Source organism: Puntigrus tetrazona, chromosome 24 (assembly GCF_018831695.1).
Source record: "Puntigrus tetrazona isolate hp1 chromosome 24, ASM1883169v1, whole genome shotgun sequence".
In the NCBI taxonomy this organism is placed as follows: domain Eukaryota; kingdom Metazoa; phylum Chordata; class Actinopteri; order Cypriniformes; family Cyprinidae; genus Puntigrus; species Puntigrus tetrazona.
The window spans coordinates 20,901,312-20,928,151 of NC_056722.1; the positions used below are offsets into that span (position 1 = coordinate 20,901,312).

A 26,840-nucleotide genomic window follows, 5' to 3' on the forward strand; every position below is an offset into this window, starting at 1 on the left:
GCCAGCTGCACCAGTCATGTTTGTAAGTTACAACTTAGATTAGGGGTAGCATAAGTGGGAGCATATGCACTATACAATATGCGACTGTTGCGCTATTAAATTTGAATTAAAATCTCCAACCAGGAATGATAATTGAATTAAAAATTGCTACCAAACTATCATTAAGAATTAATAATGACCTACCATGCACATGTCTATAAATGTCCTTCAGAAAATTAGTGCCTACTTGACTCTGAGACAAGAAAAAAAAAGTTTTAGGTGACATAATAAGGGCTTACATTGATTAGACTGTCACTCTCACCTTGATTGAACCATTAAAACCCAAGGTGACTAAATTCTAACCAGTCCAACTCAAATAACTAACCCATTATACTAAATAGTACTGCAGACACAATGAGAAGATTTCATTTCCTACTCAACCTGCATACCGTAATCCCCCTATGCATTGGCTTTACATGTGAACTTTTTTTTTTATTTTTATGTTTGGTCTAGTGATGACATATTTTCTACTAAAACCGGAAATGTTATACATATTTTAAATATGTGATCACCTCTAGCTAGGTCACAGTCGTAAACAGTTGCTACCCGCTAGTCGGCTGCAGGTTACATAGGAGGAAGGAAATTCTCATTGCATGCGGGACAGAAATCTGTATATTACAAAATTAATAATCTTGTTTTTCCTCTCTCTAATTTGGACTATATTTGCATTTAAGAGGCCTCAGACCTGGACTCAAAGGCACAAAACCTTTCATTTTGATGTAACGTGGTCTTTTACCATACACCTGATCAGAATCAGACTCTACTAAGAAAGCAATAGCAGTTTGTTTACACACTCACAGGTGATAGTAAACAGCACTGCACGAGTCTCCCGTGTTTAGCAATATTTTATACTTATGATTTGAAGCTCCAGCTGCAGAGAGGCAGTAATAAAAGACTGGGCAAAGGTCACGACCATTTGACCATAAACTTACCCAGCCTCCATTTTCCTCGATCCAGTTTTCCAGTGGCCCGTTCAGGTAGTCCGTCATCCAGTGTGCAATATTATCTACCTGGGACGCCATCTCCCGGTTGAAGCTCTCCACACACATGGAGCCACCAAACTCAAAGAAAGCGACGATTCTCCCCCAGTTCACTCCGTCTCTGAAAAGCTCTTCAGCCACAGCTAAGAAGCTGCGTTGTGCTGCGTTTGGACTGAATATCATCTGGTGGGACATCTCCTCAAATTCACGCTGGTACATTCTTTCTATCTGGTCCCCAGCCTCGCGTAACGCCCGGTAGATCCTCGAATAGGGGTCTGAACGCGTGACCCGGTTTGCTATGAGGCATTCAGAGTCGTTCCCCCCTCCTGCTGAGGGAGCCTGGAGCCTCCTGTCAGAGTTTGGAGAGGAGCCCTCCACCGCTCCTGTATTGATGGTGTCATCATCCTCCCCAGAAGACTGAAATTTCCACTCATATCCCTTCTTTGAAAGTTTGTGATTGAGGTATTTCTCCACGATATCCCGATTGTCATAGCGAATTTCGTTGGCCATCGTTATAAAACACGACAAAAACGAGCGAGAGCAGGAAAGAGTCGGTTACTCGACGTGCATTCTCTCACAGAGAAAAGCTCCGAAAAATGTCAAATTCACATCGCGTTGACGCGAGTTCTCTCATCAAAACGCGATTTCTGAAGAAAACTGTACGATTTAGCATCACACTCATTGGTTAAGACTCATCAAAACGCAACTGTCGAACTTTATAGCCAGAACTGTCGGCAAACCTGCACGTCCAGCGCGCTGATGGATGAACGCGTAGATGGATTGGTCGCTGCTGCAGCGCGCGGTCAAGATCCGAGCGCGTCTCGAGCGCGGCGCGAGGAATGCCCCCTTCACTGCTCAAACTCGCTGCTCTTCTATTCCAGCGAACCTCCAGCCAAGAGCAAGCGAAAAAAAACGCGACGCCGTTGACGTTACAAGACCGAAGAAGAGAGTTAAAGCAAACGCTGCGTTTCTAATCATTCCACTGGCAAACGAGGTCCCCGAAAGACGGAAGAGAATTAGCAACCAAGTCAGCGCACGAAAAAGCACTTTTGCTGTGTGTAAAATGCACAAGTAGATTTCCACGCTCTTTGGCAAGACGCGGTTTTTCCGGAACGTGCAGAAACGAAGGGTCCTCCGACACCGCCGACGAATGACATCGAGGCTGGCGCGTTCATTGAAGCGACGCGAGAACGCTTTTGAAAATGAATACTGAAGATACTCGTTCACGGGGGCGGCACTTCCTGTACGTCACCTCATTCATTGCTTTTGGCGTAGTACTCTCCAGATGAACGGCATTTATGGTGTCTGGGTTTGTGTTTGAAGTGCACTTCTTTTCATTCCTTTCGGTTTTGTCAAAGCAATTTTTCAGTGTTCCCTCGGGACTCCATACTTCAGGCGTGTTTTTAAGTACGGGGTTCTAACTTTTTGTTAAATACATTTACATTAGGGGAACAAGGGAGTGTCGTGACACATTTTGTTCAAACTTGTGTACCTACGTGTTTTTGTTGTTTGTAATGTAGATAGATAGATAGATAGATAGATAGATATATAGATAGATAGATAGATAGATAGATAGATAGAAAAACAGAAAACAGTATTTAAAATACTTTTAAAATATAATTTCCTTCGCCGTCACTTTTGAGTCATTTTATGTGTTCTTGATGAAAAAGTATTAATCATATAAGTATATATATATATATATATATATATATATATATATATATATATATATATATATATATATATAATGTATGTATATACACACACACACACACATATATATATATATATATATATATATATATATATATATATATATATATATATAATGTATATATACACACACACACACACATATATATATATATATATATATAAATAATAACCATACTAATTATGGAATAATCATTTTTGAGAAGTTAATAGTCGGAAAAATGATAATTAAAATCAAAAGTGTACCAATGTTAAATTCACTAGTCACTAATCGCCACTGAACCTAATGAGCAGTGTGTCTTTTAGTTGACAACATTTTAAGCAGTGACAGCAGTGTGTGACTTCATCTAAAATTGTTTTAAAACTATAATAATAATATAGCCTTTCAAACTGATGGAAAAACGTGGTATAAATGAGCACCTACAATGTGCACTTTCCCTTTTGCACAGACACACACTCACAAAAAGTCATTACAGGCGGTTGGGAAGTGATGGGATTGGATTAACCCACACACCTCAGCCAATAACACACTCTCTCACACTCTCCGTCCCAGCCAATCACGTTAACACATATTCACCTGCACGGTAGTCAGGTATCAGGTTAAATGTACCAACACATGCTTTGTTCTCAGTACAAACAGTACAAAGCCAGAATACTGGAGCAGCTCAGGGTTTAATTCAGTGCATTTATTTCGATTCACGTTGGAATATATTTTAAGGCTGTCGGCTGCACAGCGTAATTGGGTTTGGAACCCCTTTTTAATGCAATCCTGATACGTTTTTAGACCATTACGGCGGAATGCATTTATTACTTATTTCCACTGTTTCTTTTCATAGTCCCACTTATGAGAGAATCCATGGACGGGGTTCACTCTCATGTCTATCATCCTCTGCGTCTGCTGGGCAATTGACTCTTCGGACAAAGTGTGTGGGACATCACCATACACTGCGAGAAACAGAGAGAGAAAAAAAACGAGTGACGTTAAGAAAAAAAAAGAAGTAATACTCTCAGTTTAAATACAAGCCGTTAGCCCAAATTGTATAATCATCTTGCATTGGAATTTTCTTTTAGCTTTCATTTTGTTCGTTTCACAGAATAACAAAATATTTATTAAGAGTTCGAAAAAGCTTCAGATAATATTCTGGTAAAGAAAAAAATGGGAGTGTCAGGTGTGAAAAACAGTTATTTGTGCAAAACCCCCTTCTAGTCTTCCCCTAAGTGGAACCGTAGACCTGTCAGGAAAAAAAAAAGCAAACAACAGGGCACTGTGAACAATTAGGTGTCCTAACAGAGGGCAGCACCCGACAGAAAGACTCTTCTGTGGAGTTATATCCTCCAGGCAAAGAACAGGGGACAAAAAAATTAAAAAATAAACAAATTAGAGAAAACGATTGCGTCTGCACAGCAGGCACAAACCCGTCTGCTGATATTACAGACCTGGTTCGAGTAAAAATAGAGCTAATAAACATGCTAATGTACTCGGTCAAAAAAAGGTTGCAGTGGAGGGTCCTATATTATTTTTTTTTAACTAAATCATAAAAATGAAGCATCGGAAATGGGAGTGGATGCAGCGGTGTTTAACAATACACTCGCTTCTATCGTTAATATAAAAAGTCTATAGTATAATTTTTTATTTAATAGATTTTTATTCAAAATTACAGCATGAATTTGATTTGAAAAAGATTTCAATTAATTTTTTTCCTGAATTTTCATCAGCCATTACTGGTGAAATTATTGTAATTTACTCATTTGTTACACAATTGAGGACCAATTATTAATAATATTTTTTATTAATTAAAACTGTCTAAACAGTTTTCGTGAGTTTACTATTTTTGTAGAAACCATGATCACTTTTTAATATCACTTTAATTTAATATGTTCTTGATTAATAAAAGTATTAATTTAGTTTACATATATATATATATTAAAAACAAATAAACGACTAAAATATACAGCTAAATAAAACAATAAAAACATTATAACAAATTAAAAAAAACATTAAAAAATTATTTACCAACTTTTGAACAGGGTACCAATTTCCAAAAGACATTAAATAGCACAACTGTTTTCAACATTCATAATTTGAGCAGCAAGCCAGTACGTTAGAACGATGATCCAAGGGATCATGTGACATGATTGACATCATGATTCTGAAAATAAATATTATAAGTGTATTTTACAATTTAAAAAAATTTATAAATAAATTCATTATTGCTATAATGACAACAGCGCTCACTGGTTTTTCTTCATAATACTTTTCACGATCCTAAAATTCTCTTTATTTCCAGAATTAAAATGTGAACTCAGATACTGTATATCTGGTATAAGCTTTATATTATGTCATTTTGTCAAGGGCATCTCCCCTTCTGAGAGCCCTCAAGTCAGACAGTAGTTTCTGCCACACAAACAGATCAAAAACATCACGATTTTTTTTTTTGCCAGGTGGAGGCAGTGCACCTGCCCCGAGGTATGCACAGGAAATCCTGTTCAATTTCCAAGGAGCTGTGGGGGCACAGATTCTTGCAAACTCCAGAATGAGAACCCGAAGTGTGACTGCATCCCAGGTGGCCTCCCAAAAAAAAATTGCCCCTTTCGTCTCCTCTTTAAACCCCGACAATTGCTAAAGTCAACCTCAGACGAGTCTTGATGCCCAGCCCTAATGAGTTTGAAGCACATCGGCCCAGAGTTTTTCCTGTCACGACATGAGCCAGACATTGTGGGAAATACCCAGCGCTCAACCGACAACTGACTTTTGGACTTCTGTACCTTTCTCGCTTTGACGCGGCTACACCCCTCTCCCCCCCGCCCCCCCAAAGATCCTCGCTGAACTTTTGTTCTCACAGTTTCTCTGTTTTCCTCCCTCCTTGCGTTATTTTCCTCTACTGTATCTCTCCTGAGGTGATGTAGCATTGACTTCCTTCCTCAAAGAGCTGGTACCTCTGAGACAGAGATGGAGGAGACTCGTCTGCTTCCGACAAGAACCCGCTCGCACACTTATACAAACACACACACACACACACACACACACTGCACACTCATTCTGTTTTAAACGCGTCAACTGCTTTCCATCCATCTTAGGCACACACACACACACACACACACACACACACACACACACAGCCTTGGAAATGTTCTTATCGTTTGTGAAGAAGTTCAGCTGGGTCTAAAGGGATTCCTGAACTGAAGCCGCGGCTCGAACGCGTAAATCTTTCCCCTCTTTTACGCTCCTTTAAACCGCCGACTGCAAAACAACCCGGTCCAATTATTTCAGCGGGAGTGTGTGCTGCAGGTAAAAGGCCGTGCTGGTTCTTCCATCTGACGTGAGAAATCAGAGAGATCTGCGCTGATGGTCGCTTTAGAGGAAAATGATGGTAAAAAATAAAAGGCACAAAGAATAAAATAAAAGGCAAAATTAACTCTTGAGCGAGGTTAAGTGATAGGTCACCCAAAAATGTAAATTCTGTCGTCATTTACTTCCCATGTTGTTTCAAGCCTGTATGACTTTCTTTCTTCCATAGAACAGAAAAGGTGATATTGCCAGCCAAACAATTTTGGGCCAAGAAAAAAAAAATATTAAGGAATAAATTGTTTGCTTTAGGCTGTTTTGGTTCGATATTGACTTCCTTAGTATTGTTTTTCGTACTGTAGAGGTCAATGGTGACCCAAAACAGCCTGGTTTGAACTTTTTGAAGGAAATTCATACAGATTTGAAACTACTTGAGGATCAGTAAATGATGACAGAATATTCATTTTTGGGTAAACTACTCCTTTATACTTGTTGAATTTCAAGAAAAATGTCAAAATAAAATGTTGACAATAAATTCATTAAATTCGTTTAAAAACGTTTGGTTTTAAATAAACTCTTAAATTTTGAGAAAAAAAATTACTTTGAAATAAAAGTTTAAACTGCTGAGAAAAAATGCACTCATTTTCTTTTTTTCTTATAATTTAATGAGTTTATTTCCAACATTTTATTTAGACTTTTTCTCAAAATGTAACTACTTTTTTTCTCAGCATTTTATTTTAACTTTTTTCATACAAAAACTTTTTTTCTAGAAACACAACGACTTAATATAAATTTATTGTCAACATTTTATTTCAACATTCCCTTTGAAATTTAACAAGTTTAATCTTGCAAAAATACTGGCAACCAAACCATTTTAGTTGTCATAAAAATAGTAAAATAAAAAAACTACAGAAATCAATGGAGCCCAAAAGCAGATATGTTGAAGAAATATATGACCGAAATATTTTGACAACAAAATAGTTTTGAATCCCATTGATTTCCTTAGTATATGGACAAAAATACTATGGAAGTCAAAGGAACCTGAATATCTTTCCCATCATTCTTCAAACTATCTACTTTTGTGTTCCACAGAAGAGAGAAACGCATATAGTTTTTGAAATGGAGGTGAGCAAATATTTTTGCATTAATCTTTCAATCCTGCAATTTAGCAGAAGCCAGTTTGTTGATTTTGAATTTAATAACCGTTTCTGATTTCAGATTGGATGAATAAATAAATCATCAGCACAATTAAATCCAGCTGAATCTCACATCAAAGCAACAGGAGTGTACGGGTATGATGAAATGCCTGAAATTCAAGCATTTAAGGTTTTCCTGCCATGATAATCTGGTAATCAAAAACCATTATGCATCATTTAGAAGATGTATACATATAATTATCTTCATATATACACCCACCATAGACACGCTGCCACCACACCAGCAGCCCTGTGAAGCCAAGGAAGATAAAGATACCCCCGAGGACAGTCATCCACTCCTTGGAACCCTGCCTCATCTCTGCATACGACAGCTCATGTGTGAGTCTGTACACTGAAAAAAAAAAAAAACACACCACAGATGATCTGAATAGTAATTGTTGGATTTAGTTGCTTGCCCTGCTTGCATGCACACATGTAAGGCGAGGTGGTTGGCAGCCATTCAATTGAAAACAGTTAAACAACGCTGCCATCTGCTGGGAAAGAACTTTTAATACCTGAGGCCAAATGAGCATGAAGTCATTAACATATCTGCCATTATCATTAGAATTCCCAAGATCCGTGACCCATTTACTATATTAATAATTTTGCCTTGAGGGATCTTAACCAGGTAAAAGAATCTATTATACATCACAAAGGAATATAAAAATGTGTGTATATATATATATATATATATATATATATATATATATATATATATATATATATATATATATATAAAGTATACACAATAAATTGATTTTATTACAGAAAATACAAATATACAAAAGATTTGGTTTACACTTATACCAGGCTGTATTGATAACTAAGGGGTGATTTGCGACTTTAAGCTTTTAGTAGAATTGGAAAAATTTGAAAAAATCCTTTCAACTTTAAAAGCAAATAATTCTAATAGCTACTCAAGAAAATTGATCAGTTTCTGCCAAGCGTTCAGTCAGCATTCAAACCCATTAATTCCCCAAATATTTCAATCATTTATGTTTGGTAGCTGAATTGAGCAATGTGGTCCAAAAGGCTGTATATATAATATACATATAATATATATATATATATATATATATATATATATATATATATATATATATATATATATATATATATATATATATATATATATACACACAAGCATAATAGAATGTACCATACAATATCATATTTAAAATAGATTAAATGAAATATCAAATTATAATCATGTACTAGAATTTCAGAATTGCAAAATATTACAAGTTACAGTACGTTTTCTGTTTTAATATATTTTAAAATGTAATCACAATCTACAAGTCTTTACTCTCATTTTTGACATTTAACATGTCTATGTAGAGCATAAGTATTAATTTCTTTGCTAATCTTAGACTTCTTAATGGTTCTGTATATATTTTTCTGCTTTCAGTACAAATGAGATATGAGCATGTTTATACCTACAGCTGTTGTAAAGACAAATCTGGTTATTCATGAGCCCTGTGAGTGAATAACAGTTTCCTCCCCACCCAGGGTCAAAGTCTAACCTGTTCGTATAACTACAGGAGATTTTATGACTTATGATTTATTTGCTTATTAGACAGTAGATTAAAAAGCTAAAAGTAAGCCTAAGCCAGGATGATTTACAAGCTAGTTTCTCCTCCTTGGTGAGCTGGGTCCATGATCCCTTCTCTTTCTCTTTGAGTTTCTTCTGTTCGGCATTGAGATTTCGGACAAATGGAACATCTGGCAATGGTGTGTCCAGACGGTTGTTGTACTGAGGAACGGAGCAGTCAACCACATCAACATCTGAGGACGAATGCACAAGAACTACAGTCAAGAGATAGATAGATAGATAGATAGACAGATAGATAGATAGATAGATAGATAGATAGATAGATAGATAGATAGATAGATAGATAGATAGATAGATAGATAGATAGATGTGAATGACAGCTGAGTGGTCTCTATTGCCCCTGAGAGTGTGTTTTCACCGTGAGTGTGCGCAGCCCAGGAAGCAGATGAAGTTGACAGCCTCCTCCAAAATCCAGACTGCAGTCCCCGCACCAGTGCACAAGAGGCCAGCATCTAAAAACAACGCCAACATGAATTACATTTTGACAAAGTCCCTTACAAAAAAGGTATTGGTGGTACACTGGTGCACTTATTATACCAAATGTGACCACCAAACAGTTAAGAGCAGACACTGACTTCTCCATGCTATAGGAGTACTGTCAACACATTGGATAGCCACATTCTTCAAAAACAGTATTCCATGCTCAGCAGGTGAAAAAAAAACCTTGAAGGGATGGTTTACTTAAGATGAAAATTTGTCATCTCATTCCTTTATGTCAATTGAAACCAAGCATTTCTTTTTTCTGTGGAAGTTAGAAGAATGCTGGTAATCAAACAGGTATGGTTCCTTTTGACTTCCAGTGTACTTTTGTCAACACTATTTGATTGATGGGAACTAAAATAATGGTTTGTTCAAAATATCTACTTCTTTCACTTTTATAGAGATTGAAATAAATGAATATATATATATATATATATATATATATATATATATATATATATATATATATATATAATGTTTTTATTATTATTATTAAAATTCATTATATAAAATAATATTGTGAAATATTATTAAAGTTTTAAATAACAGAAAACAGTTTTCTATTTGAATATACTTTAGAATATAATTCATTTCCGTGATGTAAAACTGAATCTTCAACAGCTTTCAGTGTTTTTCAGTGCTTTTCATCCTTCTGAAATCATTCTAATTCATTCTACAGGTGGATTTTTTATTATTTAATGTACAGAATATTCAAAAGAATAATTACTTCGAAACAAAAAATCAATGCACGCACTGTCACTTTTGATCATTTTATTGCATCCTTGATAAAAAAAAAAAAAATAAATAAATAAATACAATCATTTCTCATAAATATAATTCCAAACTTTTAAAATTCCCCAATTCTTCCAGATGTTCCATGACATCTTCCAGATGTTCCGGGGTCCTATTCAGAGAATACCACAGGTGTTGGGAGTTGCCGAGGTTACCATGGCGAATGCTACGAGCTGCCTGCATAAAGGAGCATTCTAAATGACCCGAGTGACTAAACTAGACAACCTTTGCTTGCGATGCCCAGACATGTAGTGAAAGTATCCAGGTCACAGAACACGCAGCCAATGACCTTGAACGCAGTTTTTTTGGCAGAGCGCGTCTGCGAGATTAATGCGTGCAAACGGAAAACGTGAGATGTCGTTGCTTGTGATTAAAGGCGCAGCAACATGCTTACGATTCTGGAAATACATTTTAAAGATCATATTTCATCCTCCAGCACCTGTCACGTATCATACGCTGGTTTTAAATATAAACGCGCAGGTATTGAACTAGACTGGGAGAAATGGGCTATGTGATTTCTGTCACGTAGCGTTGTGGAATATTCTGCAGCCGCTAAAATTACTTCACTGGGGGCGTGACATCAATATCCAGCAAAGTGAAACAATACCACTCTAAATATAATATAAAGCCACCACCGCGCGCGTTCTTTCGATATTTGCAAACAACAAATGCTGTTTGAAAAGATGCATAGCTCATGCAAACGTATAAAATGAATTTAATAGCCTAATATTAAATAGCTATTAAACATAATGATAATTAATTAGCCTTTCAAGTTCATAATATTGTGTGTGTGTGTATATATATATATATATATATATATATATATATATATATATATATATATATATATATATATATATTCAAAAGCGAACATTCAGCAAACTATTTAATAAATAAATAAATAAATAGCCTACGTTTTAATATAAATGCGTAGTTCCAGTCAAGGAAATAATTAGCATGCCCTCCCTCGAGAGGAACTTTTCTAAACTTGAAGTGTTAAGTTAAATTCACACGTACAACTGGAATAGAGTAAAATAGCATCACTGAGTGTTTCTTTTTCATATTCGCCTACTATTTATCGAGCAGGCTGCACAGCACCACACGCATATGAATTTACCTTGAGATGTGAAGGTCCGAGCTTGTCGACAAGAAGTTGCCTACGTGCTCTGTCTTTACGGTTTCATGGATCGGTTTTTGTAGCGGGTGGATTTTGAGTCAGGTGTCTGTCTCTATCAGCCGAAACAACCAATGAGCGCGAGGCAGGAACCAGCTCGCCAGAGGCGCACGGCGCGCGCGCTCCGAGCGCTCGAGGGGCTATTTGAGATTAAGCTACAGGTTGACTTTGACTGACACGATGTTCTTGGAAAGACACTTGTATTTCATCGTCGGCGTCTTAACGGTGTTTCCGCTCACATCTAGGAACGTGACGCATTATATGTCAGGCAGGTTTTGGTAACATCCACATATTCTTTCGACTTCTTCTTTAGGTTAGCTACTTACAAGGAAAGAAAAGAATAAAGTCATATTTAATGCATAATAAAACTTTGCTAAAACCACACTCTCCTGCAATCTGACTGAATTTCTCTATCGCATTTATTTACAGTACAAGGTTTCAGAATTTCATATTTGGGGCCATATAAATAACATCAACAAACTGCGTATGCTCCTTTCTGTACAAATGTGTTTTCCTCCACGATTTTGAGCTGCGTATTTTTAGTGCATTGTACAACGTAAGTTAAAAGCCTTACGCGTCTAGTATGATGCAAAACATAAGACACATACAGCTGGAATCTGTGTGCGTTCAAGAAAGTGTTCAAATGAGATTTTCGGACTATTTCCTGCATCACTGAAGTCGCGGAAGAAGCCTGGCAACTTATTGATTGAAATTGCAAGCAGGAGATAAATAAAGGATACTGTGTGAAGTTTGCAAACATCCACTTTTAGCGCTTAAGATCAGAAACGCTATTTCGAAAATGTGTATTTATTTCCCTTCTGTCATGTTTTGGGCTCAACTGACAGGCCACGTGACCAGTCACGCCTCCAACAGAGCCTTAGCTGTAGCATCTTGGATAGAGTTAATGCATTCATAACATCAGGTGTGTGTGTGCAAAGTCTTAAATTATATTTTTTTTGCCCGAAGAACTGTTATTAGACTGCTTTGGACAAAGGAATATTAACCGACAACCGTTAAGCCATTATTAGCCGACAAGATTATGTTAAATTGCATTAAAAAAAAAAATTAATAAAATACAAACAAAAAGCAGCATAAACATCCGAACGATGGTCACATCACGCGAACAGAGAAAAGCTATATATAAGTTAAAGTTACAGGCCCATATGCGAAATATATTTTTATAAGTAATAAATTAACAAAACGAAAGACGAAAAACCCCTGCAACAAGCAGGCAGTCTATATGCAAAATTCAGTTCTTGATAAAGCGACATACAATTTGTTTCCTTTATTAAAAAATACGCAATTGTTTTGTTGTTGTTGGACACAAATAAGAAACATATGTAGAATTGTTTCGAACAATGCCTTATTCTTGAACGAGTAGCCTATTGTAAGCTCTTTCCTACTTTCACAAGGGGAAAAATCAAGTGATTCTGCGGGCGAAACTCGACAACTTTCATCTTCAGAACAAAATTAATACATTAGGAATTTCATTTTAGATACAATAATATGAATATGCGCTTTTGAACTAGACCAGAGAAACCATGAACACGGGCACTGCCTATTGGTTAATTGTCACGACTCTTTTGTTGTAGTTTTTGTCTTGCACCATGTGCTCTGTGTGCCCTACCTTCCCTTCCTGTTAGTTGTATCATTGTCGTCAGCTGTTTCTTGTTAATTTAGTCAATTACCTTGTGTATTTAAGTCCTGTGTGTTGTATTCAGCTTGTCCGATCGTCGAGGGCCATACGTGGTTTATATTCTGCCTGCCTGTTTGTATATTATTATTTTGCCCGTTTAAAAGGATTAAATCTGTTTAAGTTTATTTTACTTGAGTGCTTCGTTACTCTAAACCACACCGTGACATTAATACTGTCATGTGACATTTATTTGCGTTAAAGAGAGGGGTTTTTTTTTTCTCACATTTGGAGCATCCTATGTGTATGCGACTTTCTTCTTTCAAACGAATCCAATCAAAGTTATAATAAAAACTCACTATTAATCAAGCGTAATGAAACGTCCCTCGCGCGGCTCCGGGGGGAGAATAAAGTCTTCCTGTAGAAGATCCATGCGTTTTTGTACGATAAATATCCATATTTTAAACTTAATGAGCACTTTTCTCTCATGTCTGCTGTCTGCGGAAACCGGAAGCTGTCAATTAGATGACGTAAGATGTCGCGTGATTAGTGATACGCGCTAAAAGAGAACAAATCAAAACAGTCATGAATTAGAAGCACAAACCAAGGATTTGTAAAGAAACATTTACTAGGATTTCGATATAAGCCAAGAGGAGACTGGTTTTCCTTTGCTAAAGTAAGGAAACATTGTTTCCTTTTGAAACTACATTTCCCAGAGGCCCACGCGCTGTGCGTACATCCGCCGGGACTGCCTCCGGTTTTCAGACTACAGAAGTGAGAGCTTAAATTCGAAATATGGATATTTATGGTACAAACCCCCCCCACCTTCTCACACTTCTTAAACCAAAGTTACACCCTTATCAATACTGCGTTACATTGTTGTTTTTCTAAGCAAAAACATTTTCCCAATGTACTGCACTTACCTACTAAAATATCATTGATCTTTGTGTAACAATCTTGTCATGCATATTTACAAGAATTTTGACATACTAAAAATAGACCCCATGAATAGAGTATGCATGTTATATTAATCTTTACACAAATATTGTGTGTGTGTGTGTGTGTGTGTGTGTCTGTTGTAAAAATGCCAAACATCTTAAAAAAGTTTCAGAGACTTTGTTTATTCTTTTTTATTTAACTGTAAATAAAAAAACGAATCTAAAGCATGATTATCCTTTAGCGTTCTAATGCCAGTGATGTGCATTTATCTCTGGACATTACTCTTCCATAAAAACAACAGCAACATATCTGCAAAACAAACGATGAAAACATAAAATGTGAAGTATTACAAACAACATCAAATACACAGAAAAATAGACCTTTCTCTGGCACTTGTAGATTCCTCAGACTGAAGCTCTGCGTGCGTGTACAGTACAATTGATACAAACAAGAAGGTCAGTCGCCTCATGGACAGGAAAACAACAAGGTGGGATTTTAAGGTTGAATTGCATTGAACATCAAGTCATTGATCAGCACGTGGTTTTACTGCATAGGGGCTTCGTAGATCTTTCCATCTCACACTTAGATATCGCTTTCAAAATTACAAAAGTGTTAAATATAAATAAATAAACATTTTAATTATCATTTACAGCATCATTTCAGAAACATCGAGAAAATAATGAACACCCAAAGTGAAGAAATGTAGAGCTCTGCAATAAATAAAATGAGCAACACACACTAAAACAGCAAAAAAGGGGCTTTTGGTTTTTTTTGTGTGTTTTTTTTGTTTGTTTCGTTTACAACTGTAACATTCACTTTGATATATTTAAACATTCAATTAATCTTGTTCTATTGGCAACCAGTAGTGGGCGATAACTGCTGGACAGAAGGCACCATAGACAGATACAGAGGAAACCATTTCTGTCTGCATTTACAAAGGGACTGTGGCCGAGAAAGACTAAACGAGTTCCTAAATTCAGGAGGAGTAGTCAAAAGTACAAATATGTGAACTGGCTCATACGCCACAAGCCGAAAATCGTATATACACGAGAAACAAACAGTCATAACATGCACTGAATACTGAGATTATTACTGAATGCCCTGCCAGCGCACAGACGACCCCCTCCGACAGAGGCGATTGTGGTACAATCCGCGGTCTGAATGCAGACCGCTATCCAAACACCAGATGGCGTACTTTTAGGTCTATCTAAAGGTATAGTTATCATAGTGTGCGTGCAGAAGCTTAGTGTGATATAATAGGCAGAGTTCACAGTATCCTTCTGAATAAGAGATGATCCACCTTAATCGGCCCGTTCTCAGTCCATCTAAAAAATGAGATAAGAGACCAAATAACCAGCCTGTGTAAGCATTCCTTTGCTCCCTAACGGCACACATCTAGGTCAAGTTCCCTCAAGATTCGCTCTTTCGTTCTGAGATGTGGCCCAAACTCGTGGTCTCCGCTTCTACTTCAGTCTCTTACAGCGACATCGCATGACCCAGCAATCTCAGCACGCATCACTCCGTCTCCGCTTCGCTCTCCTTCCTGGTCATACCTGCAAAAGAGTAGACGCTATGTAAAAGAGAGGTCTGTTTTAAGTTGCAGTGCTGCTTACTACCACTAGTAGGCAGCTCGCGAACATGCATTTTCAACCGAGGCTGCTGGGAGATCTGGATTCCTGCCCAATTTAGCTCCAGACAGCCTGTAATCCACCTGCTGGTAATAAGGATGAAGTATTTTTTAGGCCGAACCCGAAAATGAGCATTTAACGAAATCAGTGCCCTCTCGCATCTTTAATTATAGTCTAGCAAACTATTCTAACTATTCTCGCATGTTCGGGGATACGTTTTTTGAATAAACACTGAAAGAGTTGATAGAAGCTTCATGCTGGTGATATTGCGGATTTAAAAGTTGTGTTTACTTGTGAAGAAAACAAAACGTATACGAATACATTTTTTTATCGGTCGCAGAGCTTATTTTGTGCAATAATCCTGTTGGGATTTTGTGAAGGGATCTAGGGTGATGCTAATTCTAGGTCTGGCCTGCAAAAATGCATCATCGCTGTGGTGCTACATCGAAATCACCCGGTTTAGAGTTTTTTTATATAAGTTGAAACATGACTTTGCAAGAAGGTCCGTCTCCAGGAAGAAGGATCAACCACAGGGAGGAATGTCTTTGATCCGCGCATACTATTTGCAATATTAGCAGCATCGCATCTGCTACTTAGGATTCATAACACTCTTCACAGAAGCAATTAATATGCAGTGTTATGAATTCACAGCCAGCAAGGCAGGCGCCCAGCACACAGTGACCTCTCAAAAGGAAATTCAGAAAGTTTGAGTTAAACAGAGGGACGTGTATTATGTCCTATCAATCTGATTTTGATTTAGACGTACATTATATTTCATAGGTTATGCATTTCTGCTCATAAGTTTACATTCGCTTTGCAAAATGTTCAAAACTGGAAATCTGAGAAACATACACATCTTAAGTAGCTTCTGAGGGACAATGTTACATGCAAAAAAAAAAGTACACTCCCTGCTCTGAATGAATCATTGTTCCTTCTTAAAGAAATAGCTCATCCAAAAATAAATATTTTGTCATCATTTACTCACCTTCAAGTAGTTCCAAACCTGTATTTTTTTGTTCTGCCAAACTCAAAGGAAGATACTTTGAAAAAGGTTTGTAACCAAACTGTTCTGGGTCATCATTGACTTTCATAGTATTTTTTTCTTACTGTGGAAGTCAATGGTGACCCAAACCAGCCTGGTTACAAATTTCTTAAAAAATATTTAATAAATGATAAATTCTGAAATAAATTCCTTTGTGTTCGGCAGAACAAAGCAATTCATATAGGTTTGGAACAACTTGAGGGTGAGAAAATTATCATTTTTGGGTGAACTATTCCTGTGAGCATCAGTAAATGTTTTCACCTTTTCTAGTTGTATCTTGTAAAAGTGTGTAAAGATGGATCTCGAAATGACACAGTGGTCAATGTTGGAAAATGTTCAAACATGCAGAGAATGCTAGAAAACCAAAGAATGTGAAGGACCTGAAAGATTTTCTGAAGAAAAATGAGCAGTTTAACTGCTCAGAACAAAAACTCATGAACAAATATCAAAACAAAACAGTTGTCAAACATCCAGGTAAAGACATTAAATTATTATTAAATTTAAGGGTGTGTAAACTTTTGGTTCATTTATATACTTTGAATAATTTTGTCCTGGACACCATATGTGCACATTTGTTATGCAAAACAGCTCATTCAGGACAGTATTAAATAACATGATCCTTTTATTTTGTTAAAACAATTAACATTAGACATATTTAAGGAAAGTTATGAGCAGAAATGTACAATGGTCTTAGTGGGAAGACCTACGAGATTATGTGTATGCATGTGTTGAGAGGACAGAGCGTGTGATTGAGTTACTCATCAGCAGACGGGAAGCCCTGCAGTGGGAGGGGCTCTGATGTACTGCAAGTGCCTCGTTAATCAAAATCATATGCGGTGAAATGTGGGCTTGAAATCAAAGCCGATCGCTTCTGGTTCTGTGGCGGAAACAGAAAGTATGTCCTCGCAGACATCATGAGCCAGGCAGTGGTCATGCACCGTCTCCTTGACCTCAGCAGCGGCGGTGGTACCTGCGGCTTGGGCGAGAGAGGACGGGAGGAGGAGGGTCCTGCTGGAAATGTGTTTTAGGTATGCTGAGCATTGATACCTGTGGGGTTGAGAACAAGTGCCTGGAGGATGTCTGACAAAGAGACGATGCCCACGATGCTGCCGTTCTCATCCACCACCACCAGTCTGTGCACCTGATCCGAAGACAGAGACACGTCAGCATCTAGAGCAGTCCTAGGGTCTTTGGGATAACAAGCAGCTCTAGAATATCTCCTCTGTATCTGTAGTGACCTAGAGTTAGCTCTAAAACATTAAGAACCTAAAACATTGATCTACAGCATATCTTGTCTATTGAATAAGAGAAGAGTGTGTCCAAACAAGAACCGCACTGAAATATGATCTCAATTAAGTCTATAATTAGCATCTGTTATCCATCTACAATGAACTAGAGCACCTCTATAACATCTAGAAACAAGAGTCATAAAATAACACCTCTATAAAGACCAAGGACAACTCCAGAGCATCCGTTACCCAGTTGATCTAGACCATCACTTGCTAGAGCAGCTCTATATTATATAGAAACAAGAGTGACAAGAATAGCACCTCTGTAATGACTAAGAGCAGCTCTAGAGCAGGTCTATAATATCTAGACACAATATGATCACAATAAAGCACAAGAGCAGCTCTAGAGCATTCTGTTACCCAGCTGATCTAGAATAACCCATCTATATCCCTATAGATTATCTTTTCTATAGTGAATTATAGAATATACAGAACCAAGTTTGATGCAAGAATATTACCAAAGAGCAGCTCTAGAGCATCTATTGCTCAGATTATCTAGAATATCTCTTCTATCCATAGAATACATAGTGAACAATTTCCTCTATGAAGATACAGAACAGTTGTTGATTACCTATATAGAAAACCTATTTAGATCTATTTAGATAATTACTATTAGCAAGCTTATTCTGCTCTAGAATATACTACCAAGAGCAATTCTTAAATATTTCCTGCACAAAAAAGAAAAGCAACTGTCGAATGTTCTCAAGAGCACTGTATAAAATACCTCGCCAAGCGCTGCTCTAGAATATCTATCTAAGAGCGACTCTAATTCTTTTCTATAAAGAGGTTAAGCACCTGTTAATGTTACAAAAACAGATATATATCCAAAGATGCTCTAGAATAATTACTAAGAGCAATACATTTTTTTTCTCTAAAGCAAGAACATCTGCACAATATCTATTCCAGCATATCTATTCTGTACTAAACTAGAGAAATGATAGAATATATCGAAAAAGACTATGAAGACCTACTCTCTAATAGCAGGATCTGCTCTAGAATGTCTCCTCTACAATATATCCTCTATAAAGAGCTAGAGCAACTGTTGACTGCTACCAAGAGCAGAAACATAATACCTATTATAAAGAGTTGTTCTAGAATAAAAATCAAGAACAACTCCAAAAATGTCCCTCTATAAAGAGCAAGAGCAGTTGCAGAACACATACTATAAAGAGCTAGCCTAGAATATTTTCTCAATAGCGAACTAGAGCAAATACAAAATACATTTTTGGTCACAATAAATGTGGATTTATGAAGACAACTGGAAAGCTCACCTCAGCCTTGACTATCCGATCTACTATTGTTTCCAGTGTCTCAAATCTGTTGCACTTCATGACCCCTTCAAAGTACTGTGACCTGTGCATCAGCGCCTGCGTCACGCTAATGTCCAGGTTGTTGTACGTCTTTTCAGCAGCAAGATTCTACAAACACACGAAGACAACGAACGTGTATGGTACAGGTCAAACGTTTTTTAAACATTTAAACATAAATGCATTATATACTTACAATGACATCAAATTTGGAATAAATATCTACGACCTTTCCTAAAAGGCAAAAATACAAAGGAAAACATATTTAAAAGAAGTCATTTCACGAGTACTGGAACACAGAAAATCTGGCTTTTTTTCTCATGAATCCTACCCGACTCATCCACCACAGGAAGTGCTGACACTCTCCTCTCCACAAAGATGCTGAGTGCTTTGATGATCGGCGTGTCGGGGTGGATGAAGGCGATGTTGCTGTAGGTCCCGATGCTCAGCTCCTCCAGTGTCTGCTTCATAAAGGCGGGCTTTGGCATCTCACACACCTGAGACACATAGCCACTTTTATCAGCTTTTGAATATTTTAGAATTCAAGCAGCATAAGAACATGAAAATGAGTAATTATATTGCCATATATAGTCTGCCACGTTTGTCAAACAAAACCACTTTCTGAGAGTTTTTAGTAAATAAAGTGCATATTATTTCCCCCCCCAGTGCAGCTGTATTGCCGAGACTTTAACTAACATCTGTCTTTCAAAGACTTTGCGACAGATGTTTACTCTGCTGAAGTACATGAAAGGCCTTGGTGATCGGATAGATGACATTAATCTAGGGACTGTTCCCTTCCTCTTCATCTGCTCTACCCCTCCCTTCCTCTGCACTTTTTCATCCTATTCATTCAATTCTTTCCTCTTTCTTTGCCACTCTGGAGGAAATGCCTGCGCGCTTCAAACCCCGTCAAAAACAGGCAGATGAAATCATATTAAATGCATATACATAGAACATACTGATGGACTTACAAATAGCTGAAGGAATTTCAAGATCCTTTTGTGCGTCAAAATGTAAAGTGCATTTCCACTGACAGGGTCGATGACGGGTAACCGGTGGATCTTGTTTTTGATCAGTGAATACACAGCATCAAATATGCTGAAACATGCAGAGACAGAGAAAGTCAGTTTGCCATCGCAAGACAATTAATGACATGCATGCTAACACTGAAATGTAAAGTTCTTACCTTGCATCTGGAGATATGTTCACTAAAGGCTTAAATGTTTCTTGTAGATAGAGCTCTGTTGTAAAGAAATAAAACATGACATATAATATCTAGAAAACAATACACAAATCACTAGAACGAACCACCTGTGAGGAATTCTTACCTCTCCACGTCTCAATTTTATGCTCCTCAAGCTCATAGATTTGTACCTGAAATAAAAAAAGAGGTTGTTACTCATATTGCAAACGTATTCAAATTTTAATTAAATTCTCAAAGTATACAGTAATAAAAAATATTATTATTATAAGTAGCAGTAGTAGTACAGTAGTAGTAAAAGTAGCAGTTAGTAGAATTATTTTATATATTTATAAGAAACCACTTATAAAAACAAAATAATAAAAAATGATATATTTTATATATAATATATATTATATTTCTATTTTGTAATAATGACAATTATTGTATTATTATTATTATTAAATAAAAATACATTTAACAATCTTAATGATATAACTTAAAGGCAATATGTAACTTTAGTAACAATAATAATATACTATTGTTAGCATTATTATTAGACATTAAGTTTATAATAATAATACTAATAATAATAATAATGACAATGATGATTATTATGTAAATGGACATATTTTTAGGGATGCACTGAAAATTCTGGGCCAAATTCAAAATTCTGGATGCACTTGGCGAAAACTGAAAATGAAATGCTTTTCAATAATCATTTAATATGAAATTATATAAAATTATATAAATTATATAAAATACAATATTAGAAAATTACTTTTAACACTTTTTTAAATTAACAATTTAATACAATAACTTTTATTCAAAGTATAACAATAAAAGTGGACAAAACTGTATTCATTTTAAATCACAATAAATGATTTGTATTCAGTTCTATGCAACAGAATCAGAATATTCTACATTCATACAAAACACATCTGATCATTTTCAGTTTCCAAAATGTTGGTGCATCCCTATATTTCATGATTAATAATATTATAAACTCGTTAGCCATTGAGAGCAATGCGAATGTTAACTTTCCTCATTTGTTCAAAACCAAGGCATTTATTTATTTAAAAAAATATAAACTTTCTGCAACACAATGTGCCAGATATCTGATGAGCAGTGAGGTACAGGTGTGTGTTCAGAAACTAAGAACAGCTTTAGACACTGATTTGTAGAACCGGTAAAAAGTGAAGCCGACCCTAAGAAGCAGTAACGCTGACTAAGTGAAAGTGAGACACACATCTCCTAAACAGCAGGCTTCCCACAGCGACACCGATTAAAGAGCTGCACAATTGCTGATGCAGGCTAACGTCTAAACCCACATGACTAATCATAAAAGCACGGCTGATAGGAAGATGCACAGCCTCCTGCTTCCACGTGTTAGCTAATGATTACTGTGGACACGAGCTCTTGCATGCGCCTGTGCTCTTTTCAGTGCGTGATAAGACCGATGGGACAGGAAAACGGGTTCATGCTGAAGCTCACGATTTCTTGGAGGATCTGGAGAGGAACGATGGGAAGAGAGCGATACAGAGCATGTGACGGTGCTTAAAAGGGGACGTACTGTGCTCTTTATTTTAGATGTAAAGTCTATGGGATTTTGTAGATATGAAATCCACTTACACAGAATGTTGTATATTTTAAGAAGTCTGGGTGTAAATCGTTTCTGTTAGGACTGATTCATCTTTTTAAATAGTTTCATAGTTCACTGGATTGTTTATTAGGTCAGGCTGAATCGCTAAATATTGAACAGATGTTGATATTTAAATATGGCCCAAATCGAAACTATGAGTAAAACATAAAGAATTAAAATGTTTACAATTACAGCTAATAGGTGTACCCATAAAATAAATTGTTGGCAATATTTTATATTAAGAAAGAATGCATTAAATAATTAAAAGTGATGCTCTGTAAATTTATAATATTACAAAACGTTTGAAAAAAAAAAAAAAAAAAAAAAAAAAAAAAATATATATATATATATATATATATATATATATATATATATATATATATAAAATCAGTTTTCAACACTGATAATCATAATAAAATAAAACCATTCACAAGCACAGATCAGATGAAAGCTTCAGATGATTTCTGAAGGTTTTTTGTGTTACTCTAGTGGAGATTATTGTCAGTAAGTTGCATACGAGTATGAATATAAATAATTAAGCCACAGCTGTGCCTTTCCTCTAAACGCAGGAAGAAGCTTTACAGCATTTTCTACTACTTCCTGTGTCTGCAAAAAGAACTGATGGGCTGTGAAAGGATGAGAGGATGTTGCTTTTATTCGAAGTGATTAGTGGTTTCTTTGCTCTTACATAAATTCAGATTAATCTGCATTAAAGAACAAAATGCAAAAACAAGGATATGAGTTTATAAATACTGACGAGCAGGAAGTTGTACAGCGGAATTGAGGCTGTGAATTATACAGTAAGAAGCAACTCCACATTGTAAAAGATAATATTAAATCACAGCAGTATAACTTCATAACCAATGTGAGAAAACAAGCATTTTATTTATCAATTTAATTACTTTAGAGTAGCAATTATTGGGACAAAAGACAACAGATGCTGAGGTGTTTTTGGAGCGTTTTTAGAGAATGCTTCTGGCCTAGGAGTTTAGTTTTTCTTCTAAAAACTAGGGGGGAAAAAGAAGAAGAATGCATTGCATACCATGGGTGATTTGTAGTATCTGTGAAGTATGTTGATGAAGTCTGTGATGGTTAGCATGCCTGCAGAGAAACAAGAAAGACACATTAACTATGAACCCCTTAGTCTTCGCTTGGACCACCTGTAAAGCAGAAAAAAACACTGTGAAAGAACACGGGGTCTCAGATAACAGTTCCGCTTCTCCGAGTACAGTGGAGCTCTTTGAGCAGGGAGGTTTTTTCCGGGAAGTGGCATTTTGCCATCAGTGAGCTAAAAGAGATCAAAATAGAACCTAATATATAATCTTAACAGACTTTATCCACACAGATGAACACGATACTGGAGGAGACAGTAGGTCAGCATCACTGCAGTGTCCTAAAGGAGTGATGAGTGTTATCTGAGAGGGCAGTATTTACAACATTACATAAAGCCTGGCAGCGGACTAGAGCGCACTGTGTCTAAATCAGTGCTGGAGGAAAGCAGAGAGAGTTTCTGAGACACTCACACTGCCATGCCATAATCACTCTCTTGATTAAAAGGTGATGAAGGGTGCAGGCGTATTTATATCTGGTTCTGTCAAGCCGGCCCACATTATGGCCTCAGTCTTAATCAGCAAGAGGAGAAATGAGGGACTGTGGTGCTTCAGGACATAAGCAGTCTAGATCCTGTCAGTCTACTAAAAAACGTTGAATGAATTATTTAGTGTCGTGTGAACAAATTGGTTTCAAAATTAATATCACTTAATCACCTGTAAGATATTTCTGAAGATCTCAATGTATTCTACAAAAAAATAACATCTTTAAATATTTAGGTAAATGTTTATTTTGCTTCAACAGTATTACTGTTTATAAATACAAACACTTGCATATATATATCAGGAATGCAAACACATCATGGGTGAAAAAGGTGAAAAAGACATGCAACCATGTAATGGTAATGAATTAAATGTTTTGAAGTTTTTTAAAAAATTCAATTAATTTCAAAAACAGTTTGTCACTCTTGACACAATATAAAATTGCTGATAAATCAAAGACTAACTACACAATAAATCTCTTAATTACAATGTGTGAATGTGTTTTTTTTTCTCTCTGATTATATTAAGTGAAGGTGAACGTACAAAAAAAAAAACAGTTCAAAGGGGATTCTTCTGATTAACAGAGATGCCTGTGATTGGCTACAAAACTGCAGACACATGTAAATAAACTAGTAATCTGAAACAGGAATTGTAACATAATACCTACTACTAATGACATGAGGGTTAATAAACGATGACATAAATTCATTTCTTTAATAAGTGCTGTATTTGGGCCTGAGTCTGCAGCAAGGTAAGTGACTCAGCACTTCAGACACACTCAAACGGCCCTTTATCAGCGCTGAGAGGCTTACGGCAGACCAGCACAGATCTGCAGCCCGGGGAGAACAAGAACAAATCTCCCGAAACAGCCACAGCTGTCCACAGAAAGCAGGAAACACGAGGCTTTATGAAGCTCGTATTGCATTTATAAATGCATTTGATATGTATTTTTATCATGATGTGTGACACAGTGTTTGGTAAAGACTGTGAGATGTATCCTGTAGATTGTCAGTTCTGATTGTATCATCCCTCGAGAGGACAGATACTGTGCCTGGATGCCTCGGAGGACGTCTATTTACAGTTAGATATTTGATATTCAGCGGATCAGGCTCTGAGTCACTCTCTCAGGACACTCATGTGCTTCCTCTTCAGTGACTCATTCAGTCTCTGGTTGGTGTTGAGAGGGTATCCCAGCATGACTCCTCCATAATGAAAGGACGAGTTTTATAAGGTGAAGCCACATAATTTGGGTTATAAATAAGATCAAGACTAAATCATTTTACCATCCTTCCTGGCGTAATCAGGGCAGTGTTTCTTTTTCATTTCTTATTTTATTATAGCCTTTATCTTATGAGGACAATTGATATATATATATATATATATATATATATATATATATATACACACACATATATACATATATATAAATATATATATATATATACACACACACACACATATATATATATATATATATATATATATATATATATATATATATATATACATATATACATTATATATATATTGTTTTCTTTTTACATGTTATCATAAGAGTTTTTGCATTTTAATTGTAGCATAGTTGTTTTAACTTGTTTCTTTTCATTTTCATATTTTAATAATCTCCTTTATTTGTATCCGAGCCTTTATCGTGTTAGGATCCATGCTGTCTGTGCAGGGTCAGAGAACTCTCTCCGAATTCATCAAAATATCTTCATTTGTGTTCCAGGTTTGGAACGACATGAGGCTGAGTAATCGATGACAGAATTTTCATGTTTAGGTGAACCATCCCTTTAATTTCACACTGACCGACTGTGCCGTTTCCACCACATTATTTTTGGAAAGTTGAATGTTTCCCCCAGGCAGCTAATTTTGCTTAACTTACAGAAATCATTACTCCGCTTGTAGTGGAGCCTGAGGCAAAATTCTGCGCCTCTGGTCAGCACACGCTTCTATTCTGAGCAGGTTTCGTCATGGTAACAGATAAGGCTCTGTATCAGAGGACCGCTGAGAGCTGTGGAGGGTGACAGGAAGGATCATCTAGAGTCTGAATCTCTTCTAGGCCACAGAGATCTAAACGTATATGTTACACTCCCTTAGAGAGTCTGCCAAAGAGCAGCTCCACTTACGGGCCTCGGTTTAAGAAGCTATAGATAAGGAAAACGCTCTTGGAAACTGATAAGATGAGGGTAACCAAAGGGTATGAGGAATTTTTAATACTTCTTCTATCAACGGTGAGGTGCTTGTACTTAAAAATGGGTCTTTGTCACTCATATCAAACTGTGCTGATGTACTTATTATAAGAACATACTCACCCACAAAACTCTGTTTCTTGGTCTCCCACAGAGGGGCGGCTCGGACTCCATTTGCCACCAAGGCAAAAAAGGCCTTTTTTACCTAAAAAATAAAGGACAAAACATTTTATGCCATGTCACAATTCACACCTTTTTTTGCACCAGCACTGTCAGGAAGAGGGCGCTGTTTAGTCCAAGCATCTAAGATTTAATTAAATAAACAGTTTTTAGTTAAAAGTGTGTCCAAGTATACAGTATGCATACAACTACAGTAAGACCATCCACAGGCATACACTGATTTTCAACTATTAATAATGAATAATTATTATATTGTCGTACTGCATATAATACTAAGAGGAACATGACCTACAATGCATTTAATAGTATTACAAATGTTTTATTACTACTTTGGATTATTATTAATAATAATAATTAAGCATAATAATTATCTCTATTAATACTACCACTAGCAGCACCACTGTTACTACTAATACCATTGATTATTATTTTTAAAGTAAAAAAAACAACAGTAATATAATATTCTGTTGTCACAACAAATTTATTTATTATTAAAAGATGTAATAGTATTAATAGAGTAGAATTACATATAACATTAAAATAATAGTAATTATATAAATAAAGAATTATGCATTAAATAATGCATTAAATATGTCCCTAGAATGTCAAAAAAAGTAAGCAATTTGAAGAGAAAAATACATACTAGCCATGACACGCGAAAGCACAGGAATTCTTCCCTTATCTTTAAACATAAATATCGCCTCGCAAAAGCACTTCAATGGGAACTCGCTCAATGCAAGCATATTCCCCGAGGAGCCGACCAGGCCTGTATGAACCTGTAGAGTGAGTATTTCATTCCAAGTCTTCAACAAAAACTCTGTTCTGCACTTGGTCTGGTATGTCATTGATTACAACAGGCGTAAATCCAAACCCAATTAGAAGAAAACCATACATAATCGTGAGGAATTCTCAAAATGTTGTAACTAATAGTACCAGCTAAAGTT

General features: G+C 36.4%; 3 protein-coding genes across 10 annotated transcripts in view; all 3 read right to left on the reverse strand.

The window, feature by feature from the left end:
• bcl2a (BCL2 apoptosis regulator a) overlaps positions 1 to 2,433 on the reverse strand; it is a 46,695-nt gene extending 44,262 nt beyond the window's left edge. Inside the window, exon 1 of one of the 2 annotated variants that reach the window (XM_043226358.1) lies at positions 972 to 2,419. In XM_043226358.1, coding sequence (XP_043082293.1) covers positions 972 to 1,529 — 558 coding nt within the window. In that variant the 5' untranslated portion in view covers positions 1,530 to 2,419. Of the gene's footprint in view, positions 1 to 971 lie in introns of both variants that reach the window. The other variant, XM_043226359.1, reaches the window with a different exon arrangement.
• Positions 2,434 to 3,397: 964 nt separating this feature from the next.
• On the reverse strand, positions 3,398 to 11,371 carry LOC122329393. Its single transcript, XM_043225586.1, has 5 exons — positions 11,216 to 11,371; positions 9,185 to 9,278; positions 8,838 to 8,999; positions 7,435 to 7,566; positions 3,398 to 3,677 (listed from the first exon to the last, which is right to left on the reverse strand). The coding sequence occupies exons 2-5, from the start codon at positions 9,276 to 9,278 to the stop codon at positions 3,544 to 3,546; spliced, it is 522 nt and encodes a 173-aa protein (XP_043081521.1). The 5' UTR covers positions 11,216 to 11,371; the 3' UTR covers positions 3,398 to 3,543.
• A 2,634-nt stretch (positions 11,372 to 14,005) lies between these two features.
• The window catches only part of prkag2a (protein kinase, AMP-activated, gamma 2 non-catalytic subunit a), a 49,357-nt gene continuing 36,522 nt past the window's right edge, over positions 14,006 to 26,840 (reverse strand). For all 7 annotated transcript variants that reach the window (XM_043226664.1, XM_043226667.1, XM_043226665.1 and 4 more), the window contains 10 exons: positions 25,840 to 25,921; positions 22,975 to 23,033; positions 20,439 to 20,484; positions 20,297 to 20,351; positions 20,082 to 20,208; positions 19,442 to 19,607; positions 19,307 to 19,344; positions 19,075 to 19,221; positions 17,562 to 17,655; positions 14,006 to 15,397 (listed from right to left, as the gene is read on the reverse strand). In XM_043226664.1, the coding sequence (XP_043082599.1) occupies positions 15,360 to 15,397; positions 17,562 to 17,655; positions 19,075 to 19,221; positions 19,307 to 19,344; positions 19,442 to 19,607; positions 20,082 to 20,208; positions 20,297 to 20,351; positions 20,439 to 20,484; positions 22,975 to 23,033; positions 25,840 to 25,921 (852 nt within the window). In that variant the 3' untranslated portion in view covers positions 14,006 to 15,359. The remainder of the gene's footprint in view (positions 15,398 to 17,561; positions 17,656 to 19,074; positions 19,222 to 19,306; positions 19,345 to 19,441; positions 19,608 to 20,081; positions 20,209 to 20,296; positions 20,352 to 20,438; positions 20,485 to 22,974; positions 23,034 to 25,839; positions 25,922 to 26,840) is intronic.